Raw genomic sequence first — 14,023 nt, forward strand, 5'->3', positions numbered from 1 at the left:
ACTAGTGCTACTACACTAGTTACTATGATTGTTACTTAAAAAAACTATTATATTATTGCTATTTTCTTATACCTATGACTTAATACTACTTATCTACTAATTATTATTCTTACATCTACTGGACTATCGTTTATGCTTTAAAAACTAGGACTAAAATTCTAAATAGTATGTTCCTTTGTTTAAACAAATTAATTACTACTGTACTTATATTACTCTATTTATCTATTGACTTAAAAATTATTTATTTAACTATGGTTCTATTTCATATGACTTATACTTTTGTATATAATATTCTTTTCTTTTTCTTACTTTATTATAAACAGTATTATTTTACTTTAACAATGAGTTATTATTATTATTTACACTTATAAGGCTGTGCTTTTAAAATCTAAGTCGAATGAATATACCGAGATATAAAATTATATGGATGTACGGTATAAGTATGTGAATGCGCGACCGAGCGAAAATTATTCTAAGTCCTGAGCACCAAAATCAAAGGAAATAAAATAAAAACGCTTATATAGGTTTCGAATAAAACGTTTAAAAGTTTTAAGAGATTGAAAGAATTATAAAACGAACAGAAATACGAGAAATATTGGTGAAATTAAAATAAACTCTAGTATTTCAATCGTTCATTCTTTCATTTTCTATCCGTCCGCGCGGATTATCGTCGCTTGCACGGCTAAGTTCTCGGGACTTAGTATTTATTTAACAGCTTAAACGAATTCTTTTCTTTTAAATTCAATTTTACTTTGGATAAAATTATTTTTACTCGATTTCCTTTGACTTTTTAACTCGGGACTTAGAAAATATTTCACAACCGTAGACTCTCGATGCCAACACCAGAGGGCGAAGGAATTTATTCCCGTCCACAGTTACGACGGATAGTTATCATGATAAAACCGCGCATTTAAGCCCGGAAAGGTAACCTAGTTCTCCAGAGAAGTTGTCTGAGAAGACCATTCACGGACAACTGACGGAAACTCTCGTACCAGGCGTCCGACCGGACCAGGTAAGTGCAGTTTTTCATTCTCATGGAGGGTTGAGGGACTCCACCCTGAGGCCTTCTGCCGAGGGGTGGTGGGTATTTGGGAACCGAGTAGGTGAGGATCTGTTGGAGACCATCCACTGATCCTCATGGGATGGGACTTCGTGTAGGGCCGACGGGGTAGTCGACCAGACTCCCCTGAAGCAACCGAGAATGGGGGTAGACCGCGATTTTAGACCGCGAATCTGTTAGGTATGTGTGTGTGTGTGTGTGTGTATATTTTGTGTGACCGCGTGGAATTATTAATAACCAGCGGCATTTTTGTTATTAAACCGCGTTAAAAGTATGGATATTATTTTATTGTAAAGGTAGTAGAACTGAGCATCGGAGCTCATGTAAAAAAAGGTTTTGTTTGTTTTCTTATTTAAATAAAGTTTGATTATTGTTTATTCGAAAAACTGTGTATAAATTAAAGACCCCTTTTGAACCCTGGACTCCGGCGAGCTAAACCAAGCAAAAAGGGGTAACTGTTTATAATTATTTTACAAATTACTGATTCATTTAAGTTCTGATTTTCCGATATGTAAAATGATCTGTTCGTAATTAATTTGGGTTATATTTAATGTTTGATGACTAATTTAATTTAAAACCGGTTATAATTTTACTCGTTACAAAATCGGTGCAAATATTGATAAAAAAAATAATGTTGCCAGGTAATTTTACAGCTCAATGTTCCCCCAAAAACCCTGGAAATTTTCAGATTGATCCATTTAACTGTTTATCCGGTCCGATTGCTCGAAGTTTTGCAAAACAATTAAAGGAACAAGTTTTGTTCCTTAAATTTTGTAATCATTACTAAAATGAAAAAGTCAATTTTTTTCGGATTTTCTTCCATTTTTGCGTTAGTTATTCAATAAATGTAAGGTAAAGAGAAAAAAAAAAAAACATTTTCCCGAAAAACGAAAAAATTAAAAAAAAAACTGAATAAAACGTAAGAGAAAAAAAGTAAAGAAATTCTTGTTTTATCTCGTTTTTCGAAAAAATGTTTTTTTTTTCTCTTTACCTTACATTTACTGAATAACTAACGCAAAAATGGAAGAAAATCCGAAAAAAATTGACTTTTTCATTTTAGTAATGATTACAAAATTTAAGGAACAAAACTTGTTCCTTTAATTGTTTTGCAAAACTTCGAGCAATTGGACCGGATAAACAGTTAAATGGATCAATCTGAAAATTTCCAGGGTTTTTGGGGGAACATTGAGCTGTAAAATTACCTGGCAACATTATTTTTTTTATCAATATTTGCAGAGTAGCGATGAGTCGACTAAAAAACCAAAACATGACGATTTTTTGTGGGTTTTTTAAATTGATGTTAAGGATAAAAAAAATTTTTTTTTCAAAAAAATCGAAAATGGAGCTTGTAGGAAATTTATTCAAGTTTCTTAAACTGCCCTTTAAATTACTGTGCGGCCATTATTTGCTGAGATATCAATAATCAAAGACAAAAGGATCCTTTTTCATTTGAAGGCTGATATCTCAGCAGCAAATTGACGTACAGAGAAACAAAAAAGGCAAATTGTAGCTGAATAAATTTCCTAAGCGAGCCATGAATTCGTTTTTTTGAAAAAATTTTTCCCGGCCCCGTAGACTTTAAAAACAAAACCAAAAAATTTAGAAAAATTTTGTCTCGACCTTTTTCTTATGATTCCGCAAAAACTGTAGCTTGAAAAAATATTTTGCTGAAAGATCTTTAAACTAGAGATTTCAAGCTTCAAGTTGCTTTTTTTGTTTTTTCGATACGATCATTTTTCACGAAAATACAGCCTCCCAAAAATCACTAAAAAATTTATAAAATTTTTTTGTTCCTTTAATTTTTTGGATAAGTGTATTAATATTAATAATTGATGTAACTTACTGAAAGAAATTTTAGGCTCACTGTTGTTGTTGTGTTTATTGTTATTGTTCTTAGATTTATTATAATTTCCAATTATTTTTTCACTCACATTACTGCTACTTGTTGTATCTCCCACTCAGAGTCAGATGTTACATTTTCTAAATATCTTTGTTTTTTAACTTTATAATAAGAATTTGACTCAGAGGAACGTTTACGAGACATCGTGATAAATTAAAATATTTTTGCAGGTGATGTTTACCGTTTATCGAAGTAGATAGTACACGCTCTGGCTGATTATTCCCGAAGCTTGGTGTAAAGTAATGAAATGAGTAGACCAAGGCTCGGAACAGGTCTGGCCCCATGGTTACCCCCAAGGCTTGGGAGTAACAAAACCAAACCATAGGGCCTAGGCTCGGACCTGTTCTGGCCCCATGGTCACTTCCCAAGGCTTGGCAAATTCCAACTGGCCCATGACTCGGCCAATTGATACCATTGGCGATTCCTTCCTGGTGGCAATTCACATTGTCTCAATATAATTTTAGCGGTATATACTGTCATATATTCACCATATCAATATATTTTCGGCCATATATAGTTTCCTCATGCGGGATCATTCGACGCAGTTTTTTTAGTCTCTAACAGTAAAAAATTTTTAGAAATAATCAATTAAACGTTGTTTTTATTTTATTTGAAAAAAAAAACACTATTTTGAAACTTTTTTGTTAACGATATCTCTTAAACAAACTGATTCAATTTTGATGGTTATCGTAACATTCGACGCCGTACTTAGAGTCTTAGAGCTAATTAAATTTTGGAATCAGTTCATGTAGTGAGTTAGAAGTTATTTGAAAACAACATTTTTTCAAAAAATTTTTTTCATATAATTCCGAACATACTGCACTGATTGAGCTTAATTCTTCATATATTGTAGAAATTAATAAGCCATCATTAATTAATGCCATCTCAGAGATCTAATTCGGTTTCTCAGTTCAAAAGGTATAGAATATTTACATACATACGTACACACATGCATTGTAAAAAGACCGGTGTTAAAACTGGATTCATTTCAACTTCGCACGGTGTTAAAATGAAATTACACCGGTATAGGAGGCGTAATTCGGCGGTGTTAAAACTGGATTCATTTCAACTTCGCACGGTGTTAAAATGAAATTACACCGGTGTAGGAGGCGTAATTCGGCGGTGTTAAAATACCGGTGTAAAAGCGGAGTAAACAGCATCCGCTCAGAGTATTAACTTTAGAAACCATATAGAAAGCAAAAAATATCTTTACACACACACACACGCACTCAAACACGCCCATGCATACACACACTCGAATACAGGAGCACACACACACACTCAAACACGCGCATTCATACACACACTCAAATACAGGAGCACACACACACTCAAACACGCAAGTCCACAACGCACACACACTCAAACACACCAGCGCACACACTCACACACATGCACACACACACACACACACACACACACACACACACACACACACACACACACACAGACACACACACACACACACACACACACACACACACACACACACACACACACACACACACACACACACACACACACAAATGCACATATACGCGCATACTGTTTAAAAGCAGTAATGGAGTAAGTAAAATATTTTAACACCGGGAAATTTTATTCAACACCGGTAAAGAAAATTTACACCGGCGGAAGCGTTATTTTCACACCGCTTTCGGTGTTGAAATTTAACACCGCAAATTTTAACACCCACACCACTTGGACTTACCCCGGTTATTTTTTACAGTGTACATACACTCGGATAGCATCTCGAAATTAGTCAGAATAGCTTCCTACACAGAAAAAAAGAATTTCTGGGCGCAAGAATCTTTTTGTATTATAAATTGAACACAAAAATTTTCTTGGGACGAGGAAAAATTTATTGTCTCAAAAAGTTTTTTCTTGCTCTGAGAAAATTCATTCTTGCTTTAAGAAAATTTCTGTTTTCAATTCATAATGCAAAAAATTTTCTTGGGGCGAGTAAAAAATTCTTGCGCCAAGAAATCCTTTTTTTCTGTGTAGGACCTCAAAACATCGAGAACTGATGAAAATTTGGTTTTCGAAAACCAAACCGATACCAATAACTTCCATTTTTTCTAAAAATTTCAATTTTCTTAGCGGGAAGTTAAACACATAGCAATAAATACCAATAATAAAAGCTAAAATTTATACAAATTTCACTTTTTTATTGATAATTATTAATGTTAAAAATTTATTTTAAAAATGTTTTACGAGGCAAACTTACTCAGTAATCATTTCCATCAACTTTCCTTTTCACATATATTCAATCCTATTCCACGTTTTGGATTTTTATTTTTCATTTTCTTCGTGTTTACATGCTGAATACGTAATAAATTTAATTAAAAAAACCATTATAATAATCTGTAGACTCCAAAATAGTGAAATATCTACAATATTATTGTCATTGAATATAATCAGTGTCGTTATTTATATAAAACAAAAAAAATATTAATAAATATTATCGTCATAGTGGTAGTTATTAATAAAATTTAAATTTCATATTAAAAATCTGAATATGAAAAAAAAAAAAAAAAACACATTCAACAATTGGTCAAAATCAGCTTTATCTGAACAAACTTTGCAAAGAAAAAAATACTTTACTCTTACAAAGGTAACTAAGACTCCCAATGTAATGGAGATGACTTGATATTAGACAGTAGCTTATAATTTTCATGATATCGAATGTTCGTGTTCTTGTGACAAAGCACAAAGTATTATCACGACATAAGTTCATTTCGTATTCCATTCGTACGAATCAAATGATACTTATTTTATAAACTACGAGAAACTTTGCAGTAAATAGTATTCCTTGGTATCGATAAATGACTATATCATTATATTAGACAGAAGTTGTTAATAAATTACTGTATCATTACACTAGACAAAGTTTGTGGAGTGAGTTGTTCTTAGTAATAATTTAAAAGCTTCACTATGAAATAATAAACGCGTTCAATCGAGCAATTGAACTGTCTGAAGTTCATTTAAATTATATGTCTATCCGGCGTCAAAAGAAAACTATTATCTAAGTTTCGACTCATACGGAGTCATTAAATATCTTCGGTAGGTCGGTGACCTCTCAAGGTTCTATACTTGGTCAGTCTTCTTGCAATGCTTAAAAGAGAACAATCTAAATCCTCATCTTGTTCAACATAAATCAATGACCCACCAAAGTAAGAAGTATTTTAAAAAATAAATAATTATTATTAATATTTTTATAATACGTGAGTATTGAATTTTAATGAATTAATTATATGTGTACCTAAATGAAAAACGTCATATATACATTCAATTGATTGTGATATTCATTGACTTTGGTTAAAAAAAAAAAAAAAAAATTTACAAGGATCAAGTACACGCAACTTGTTTGTGTACATGGGAATTCCAGCGTATATGACGTAATGCACGTAATTGTCCAGTGTACATATATCAGGAGTATATGTAAGATAAGACGTGGAATTGGTAGTGCAAGTACTTACGGTACTTTTTTTATTTCTTCACTTAGGTGATTACATATGAAGGTACAGTAAAAGTAAAACGAATACAACACATACGAATCCGTCCTCTAATTTACCATTGACCAATATAATCAGGAATTATAATTTCATATTATAAATCCTAGTTTAGTATTAATAATTAATGAATAAATACTTCTTAACTGCTTATTTATTTCAGAATTATTATATTTTTTAGATTTACTGATGAATTGAAAAAATACTTTAATGGATTTTGAAAAATTTGTAGACAATATTTTTAATGCTATAACTCATATTAAATTTTGGAAAAAAAATGTATCTTTAACTTTTACTAAAAATGTAATAAATATTTTTCTAAACATAGTTTTGTTAACTTTGAGCTCGCTGCTTGTTATATCAGAAACTATTGATATTCATAACAGCTATGACTTGACAAGTTTCGCGGGTCATTTGAATCCAGTTTTATTTCATTCAATTGGATTATTCAAATGGATTTTTATAATCATGAAAATGAACGACATTGAGGATATTCTTTTAAAAATGAAACGTTGTCATAGCATTTGTCTTGCATACCATGAAAATGAAAAAGGTAGAAATCGAAAATCATAAACATATGCTGATTAATTAACTATTGGTAATTACAGAGCGTTATCAATATGATTTACGAATAATAAATTTTCAACAAAAAATGATCAAATTTACCCAGATATGGTTTTTTATTTGTTTATCGGGTGTAATACAGTGGTGTATGAATCCTGTTGTATATGATTATTACAATATTTATATTTTAGGAATTGTAAACAGAAATTACACCCGAAATTTACCGTACCCAGGAGTTTACCCATGGATTATTGATAGTAATTACAAATATATAATGACGTTTGCTTTTCAGTTAACTAGCGCGATTAGTACTTCCATTGAAATGGCGACCAGCGATATACTAAATGTTATTTTCTTATATAACATATCGTTCAATATTCAATTGTTAAATGATACTTTAATTAAAGAGAAAGATGTTTTATTATCTTTAAGGTGAATAAATGATAAGAAATATGGTAATAAGATAATTTGACAATTATTAAAATTTTTCAGATTTTCTAATAGTGATTTAGCAATAAAAAAATTTAGAAAGAAATTAAGAAATTGCCTTATACATCATCAAGAGATTTTAGAGTGTGTGATAAGAAAATCTAATTGATCATTTTTTTAGTTTCCAAAAAATTTTGTATAAAATTCTATTAATAACTTTCAGATTCGTCGATAAACTAAAAAATGTATCCAGTTATCCAATATTTCTATTGTGTCTTGACAGTACAGTAGCTCTGTGTTTAATTTCATTGGAAGTATCAACGATTGAAATTAATGTAAAATAAAGGAAAAAAAATTATCAACAGAATTAAGTAGGCCAAAAAATAACTGAGTCTAAAAATTTTTATTTGTTTTTTATCACTTACAAGTCAAATTAATTATGCTTGACGTTTTTTTATTTCTATATTCTAAATATATCCACGATTCTTAGAGTATTTGATTATCTTTAAAATTTATTTGTCATGGTTACAGACAAGCGTATTTTATTCTTAACTTGTCTTTTAATTCCAGTAAAATTAAAAAAAGACAAAAAAAAACTTTGTTTTTGCTAATTTTTTGGATTTTATTGAAATCTTATGAATAGTTTTAATGAATATAGTTACTCCACACTTCAAATAATGCCTGTTTTTATCATAGATTTCAAAAAGGCATAGCCGGATAAGCATGCTGAATTGGCTTCAACGGAGTTTTCTATCGGCACTTCGGGGATTGACTTGGAATCGAATAAAAAAAACTCAGTCAAAATTTCAGCTCTTACTCTCAAATAGTATTCGAGTTATTAAGAAGAAAAAACATGTTTTTTGATTTTGTCATGTTTTTTTAACTTCCCGCTAAGAAAATAGTAAATTTTCAAAAATTCGGAAACTTATTGTTTTCACCCCAATTTTCGAAAATCGAGTTTTCATCAGATGTCGACGTTTTAAAGTCCTAAGTAGCTATTCTGACTATTTTCACCCGTGTGTGTGTGTGTGTGTGTGTGTGTGTGTGTGTGTGTGTGTGTGTGTGTGTGTGTGTGTGTGTGTGTGTAAACTCTTTGTAACTTTTGAACTAATCAACCAATTTGGATGTTTAAGGTGGCAATTAAAGAGCTTGATGGCCGTCAACCTTCTTGAAAATTTCGGATCATTTGATCAAGTACACTCAAAAATATTGGCGAATTACGAAAAAAAAAATTTTTTTTTTTAGTTTTTTATTGATTTCTCAGAAACGAGTTGAAGAATCGACTCCAAAATCTAATCAGCTCTAGCACTTTATAAGCCGCGTCGAATGCGACCACAACTATCTCAATCGGTTAATGCGTTCGAAAGGTATCGTTGGAGAAAGAAATGGTGAAGAACGGGTTTTTCCAAATATCTTCGAAACGGTCCAACCGATCGTTTTCAAATTTTAATCAGCTCTAGAATTCAAGAAACCGCGCCGATTGCCACCTCAAACGTCAGAATTAGTTGATTAGTTCAAAAGATATCGGCGCTGAAAAGTTAAAAAATAACATTTTATGTTACTTTTTCCGGATAAATCAAAATATAATGTGCTCAAATGTGTCTGAAATCATACCAACTCTTTCTTTTTATTGTCTCTTTCGATCATCAGATAATTTCAGATAACTTGTTCTTGAGTTTTAAACATATTGTCAGCAAAAAATTGAAAAAACCCAGTCTTTAATGTTTTTCTCGGATATTCCATACATTATTGCTCTGACCTAAGTCAAAACTCATTCAAATCTAGATTTTGATCACTGACATTGATTTCTGCCTCAATATATTTATTTCAGAGAACATAATCGAGAATAAAAATTTAAAAGCCGCTTCTTCATTAATGATTTTCGAGTCTTAACTTTTCAAACTCTAGCATAAAACGTGACTTGTTAGAGCTTGAAAAGCTCATAAAAAAACGATTGCATGTAATAGCATTTTCGAGCTCTTCGAGCCCGAAAACAGCGGGAAGTTATGGTGCTGGCCCGCAGGGCCAACCGACGCCCAGATTTATTTATTTTTTTTTCAATAGTAAAATTCGAAATTAATTAATGACGATTTTTAAATAAATCCTTACAAATAAAAGCCATAAAAAACACTTATGCTGTGATTCCCAACTTATAAGCCGATTTTTAAAAAAAGAAAGGAAAATAAAATCATTTCCCGGGAAAAAAAGTTCAGGTCTAACCATATATGATCATTGATTATATATGAGCATTCATAGAAAGTCATATATGAGCATTCATATAAGGTCATATATGAAAATTGTCCATGCCTGCACGGAAAAAAAAAACTGTTGCTGCAACAGGAACTGGCCCTGTGGCAGCAACAGGAATATTCCTGTTACAGCCACAGGAAAGTCCTGTTGCAGCCACAGGAATATTCCTATTACATCCACAGGAATATTCCTGTTACAGCTACAGGAATAGTCCTGAATTCATTATATGAGTACAATATATATATTTAATTATATATATCAATAGGAGAAAGGGGGGGGGGAGGCAACATGGGCTGCACGGAAAAAACAGTTCTGTAAAAGTTACAGAAAAAAATCTGTAAAATTTACTGATGATAATATTTGTGATATTTTTTCTGTAGATTATACATTATTACTTTATGTAATATTCACTTGTGCCCGTGTGTGTGCATGAGTGCGCTCGGGCGTGTGTGTGCATGTGTACGTGTGAGGATATATGTGGGCGCGTATGTTTACATGTGTGCGCACCCGTGTGCATGTTCGCGGGCGATTGTGCGCATTTGTGTGTGCGGCCAAGTGTGCGCATGTGTGCGGGTGTGTGAGGGTAAGTGTGCGCATGTGTGCAGGTGTGCGGGTAAGTGTGCAGGTGTGGGGGTAAGTGTGCGCATGTGTACAGGTGTTCGGGTAAGTGTGTGCATGCGTGGGGGTAAGTGTGCGCATGTGTGCAAGTGTGCGGGTAAGTGTGCGCATGCGTGGGGGTAAGTGTGCGCATGTGCGTATGTGTGGGAGTAAGTGTGCGCATGTATTTTGCTCTGTATTTTTTACGTAAATACTCCTGTGAATTCTACAACTTCACTATGTAACTTTTACAGTCTTAAATTGTAAAAATTACAGATTTAGGTTTACAGAACTCACAATGTAAAAATTACATTTTTGGTTCTGTAAAAACATTTTAGAAATCCGTTTGGCTAAAAAATATTCGTAGGTTCTCGAAGTCTAGGTAGCCCATTTTACCCCCCCCCCCCCCCCCGCCAACACTTTTCATGTTCAAAATTATAGAGGGACTGTTGGAAATGAGAAAGGTTACAGGATCGTATTCAGTTCTATTTAAATAAATTATGTCTTTATTAATTTTAACTGTGATTTTATTTATAACTGAAAAGAGCAATCGGAAGATACGTGCTTACAGCTTTGAGAGCTAGTTAAGACTAAATATTTATTTCTATATATTTCTTATCCTAGGTCCTTACATCCTACAGTTACATTTGGTTTATGTACAAGTTATAGCTTGTATTTTGTTTTAAGAATATACCCAGTTTTATTACCCTGAGAGAAATATTCCTTTCGTTTTCAAAGAATTAATAAAACCCAATCCTGCTTCGAGGACAAAGAAAATGCAAACCAGATGTCCCTGCATTTTCTCCAAAGACATAAAAATAAAATATAAAAATATAAAATTAAAAACTAAAAGTATAAGAGAGAGATTTTTGTTAACTGACGTACAATATTCAACACGCCCCCTCAAAAATTGATCTCTTATAATTTAACAACGATTACATAGTACATACTATAGTATACATGAATAATAATTATGTTATCTATGAACGTACCTTTCTTATACTCTTTTCTGGGCAAAGCAAAATAAAAAAATATTACATATAATGATCCAGCATTTGCTCAACGGATAAAGGGAAAAACACAAAGCCCACAAAAATATTAAAAAAAACCTCTATCAGATCATTTTAAAGATAAGAATATAACTTATGTCTAATGTACATATCTATAGTTATCTTAAGTGAGAAAAATACAAATTATTAACTATTTTATTCTAAAGCCATTTTGCTCCTAAGTTGGGTAAACCTTATCCTTGGCAATGGCTTTGTCAACATGTCTGCTATTTGTTCACCTGTTGGAATATATTTTAAGATTATTGTCTTTTTCTCGCATTGTTCACGGAAAAAATGATATTTGATGTCAATATGTTTGGATCTTTTGTGACTCGATGGATTATTCGCTATACTAATGCAACCATTATTGTCTTCATAAATTAAGATTGGATCTTTGGTCTCAAGGTTTATACCTGATGCCAACGATTTTAACCACAGTGCTTCTCTAACAGCTTCAAACAGTGCCATATACTCAGCCTCTGTTGATGAAGCTGCCACAGATGCCTGTCTTTTAGTATTCCAACATATTGTACATCTATCAAATAACTTAAATAAGAAACCTGTTGTACTCTTTCTATCGGAATTAGCATTACCACCCCAATCAGAGTCAACATAACCCGTAAAGATATTACTATATTCTCCTTGTACATAGCTTAATTTTAAGTTTATGGTACCTTTTAAATATCTAAGTACTCGTTTTAAACATTGCCAAAGTGCCTTATTATTTTTATTTGTATACCTACTTAATATACTTATAGTTACGCTTAGATCGGGTCTTGTACATACCATCAGATACATTAAGCATCCAATGAGACTGCGACATGGTGCATCGCATTCCACATCAGAGCTCAATGCGTCATAATCTAATTTACTTTCTAATGGTGTATCTACAGGTTTACAGTCGACCATATTAAATTTATTTAGTACTGTCTTAATATATGCATTTTGATCTAGTGTTATTTTCTTTTCATTACTAGTAATTCTTACACCTAAGAAAAGCTTGACGTCTTTTAAATCCACCATTGAAAACGTATTCATTAAATATTGCTTAAATTGATTCATTGTATTATTATCTGCAGTACAAATTACTAGATCATCAACATATAGTATGACATAAATATTTTTAGATACATCACTTCTGTCTAGTATGTACATGCACCGATCTCCTGAGGAATTCATAAAACCTCTTTTTCTGAGGGTTTTCTCGAAAATTTCAAACCAGCATCTTGCTGCCTGCTTTAAGCCATATAATGCTTTGTTCAATTTGCAGACCTGATTGTCCTTGCTTTTTATACCCTCAGGAACTCTCATGTATATTTCCTCTTTTAAATCACCATTTAAGAATGCAGTCTTTACATCCATGTGGTGAATCAATAAATTAAATTGATTTGCAAAAGCTACTAGAAATCTAAAGCTAGAAATTCTCGCTACTGGAGCGAAAGTTTCATTATAATCTACGAGATATTTTTGGCTAAATCCCCTGGCAACTAAACGAGCTTTATATTTGAATGGGTTTCCGAATTCATCGTTTTTAATTGTGAATACCCATTTGCAATCAACTATATTTTTATTTTTAGGTTTAGGTACTAAATTCCAAGTTTTATTTATCAATAGAGAATTTAATTCTTCTTTAATCGCATCCTCCCATTGCTTTGCGTCATTCCTATTCTTAATTTCCTGGTATGAATTAGGAATAGGACATACAATGGACTGTGCGCACATTAATAAATCATCTGTTATTTCATCTTCATTATAAGAGATTTTAGGATGATCTTTAAGTCTATTGCTACGCCTAGGTACTAAAGTTTGGCGATTTTGAGATGAAAGATTATCAGTATGTTTTTCTACTTGTTCTGTTTGTCTGTCATCGAATCTAACTACTTTACTAGTTGTAGATTCTATACTTAAATTGTCTGTACTATTATCTTCTGTATTTTCGTTATTACGGTCATGTTTACCTTTAGGATGATTGACTGAGTTTAACAATTCGTCAGTGACATCAGTTTCTTTACCTGGGTTTGACATAGTGTTAGGGACCACAGTTTCTTTATCTGAGTTTAACATATTGTTAGGGACTACAGTTTCTTGACCTGAGTTTAACATTTCGTCAGTGACACCAGTTTCATGACTTGTGTATTCATCAACACATACAGATTTTATTTTCGGTCTAGATGTTAGAAAATTTCTCTCATCTACAATAACGTCTCTCACTACCACATATTTTTCACTCTCCACTTCAAAAACTCTGTACCCGTTTGGTTCATAACCCACCAGAATTCCCTTTGATGATTTTTCATCAAATTTATTTCTGTGAGTTTTCTTGTGTATGTACACAGTTGAACCAAACACTTTAAGGTACTTGATTTGTGGCCTTTTATTATGCCACATTTCATATGGTGTTTTTGTTGCTTTCAATGATTTTGTTGGTGTTAAATTAATTAGATATGTTGCAGTTAAAACTGCATCACCCCAAAATACTTTTTCTAATTTTGCACCAGCTATCATTGTTCGCGCTTTCTCTGTGATCGTCCTGACCATTCTCTCAGATACACCATTTAACTGTGGAGTTCGTGGTACAGTGAGATGATAACTAATACCTTTCTGTACACAATAATCTTTCATCTCGTTTGATAAGTATTCCCTACCATTATCACAATATAAATTG

The 14,023-nt window shown here is 32.2% G+C and overlaps 1 protein-coding gene across 5 annotated transcripts in view; it reads left to right on the forward strand.

Annotated features, from left to right (window-relative positions):
• The first annotated feature begins 5,836 nt into the window (after nt 1-5,836).
• LOC130668375 (odorant receptor 2a-like) overlaps nt 5,837-14,023 on the forward strand; it is a 105,405-nt gene continuing 97,218 nt past the window's right edge. The window contains exons 1-6 of one of the 5 annotated variants that reach the window (XM_057470637.1): nt 5,837-6,181; nt 6,304-6,478; nt 6,651-7,022; nt 7,078-7,465; nt 7,526-7,606; nt 7,686-7,797. In XM_057470637.1, coding sequence (XP_057326620.1) covers nt 6,680-7,022; nt 7,078-7,465; nt 7,526-7,606; nt 7,686-7,797 — 924 coding nt within the window. In that variant the 5' untranslated portion in view covers nt 5,837-6,181; nt 6,304-6,478; nt 6,651-6,679. Of the gene's footprint in view, nt 6,182-6,303; nt 6,479-6,650; nt 7,023-7,077; nt 7,466-7,525; nt 7,607-7,685; nt 7,798-14,023 lie in introns of those variants that run through there. The other 4 variants (XM_057470634.1, XM_057470635.1, XM_057470636.1 and 1 more) reach the window with 4 other exon arrangements.

This window comes from Microplitis mediator, chromosome 5 (assembly GCF_029852145.1).
Source record: "Microplitis mediator isolate UGA2020A chromosome 5, iyMicMedi2.1, whole genome shotgun sequence".
NCBI classification, from domain to species: Eukaryota; Metazoa; Arthropoda; class Insecta; order Hymenoptera; family Braconidae; genus Microplitis; species Microplitis mediator.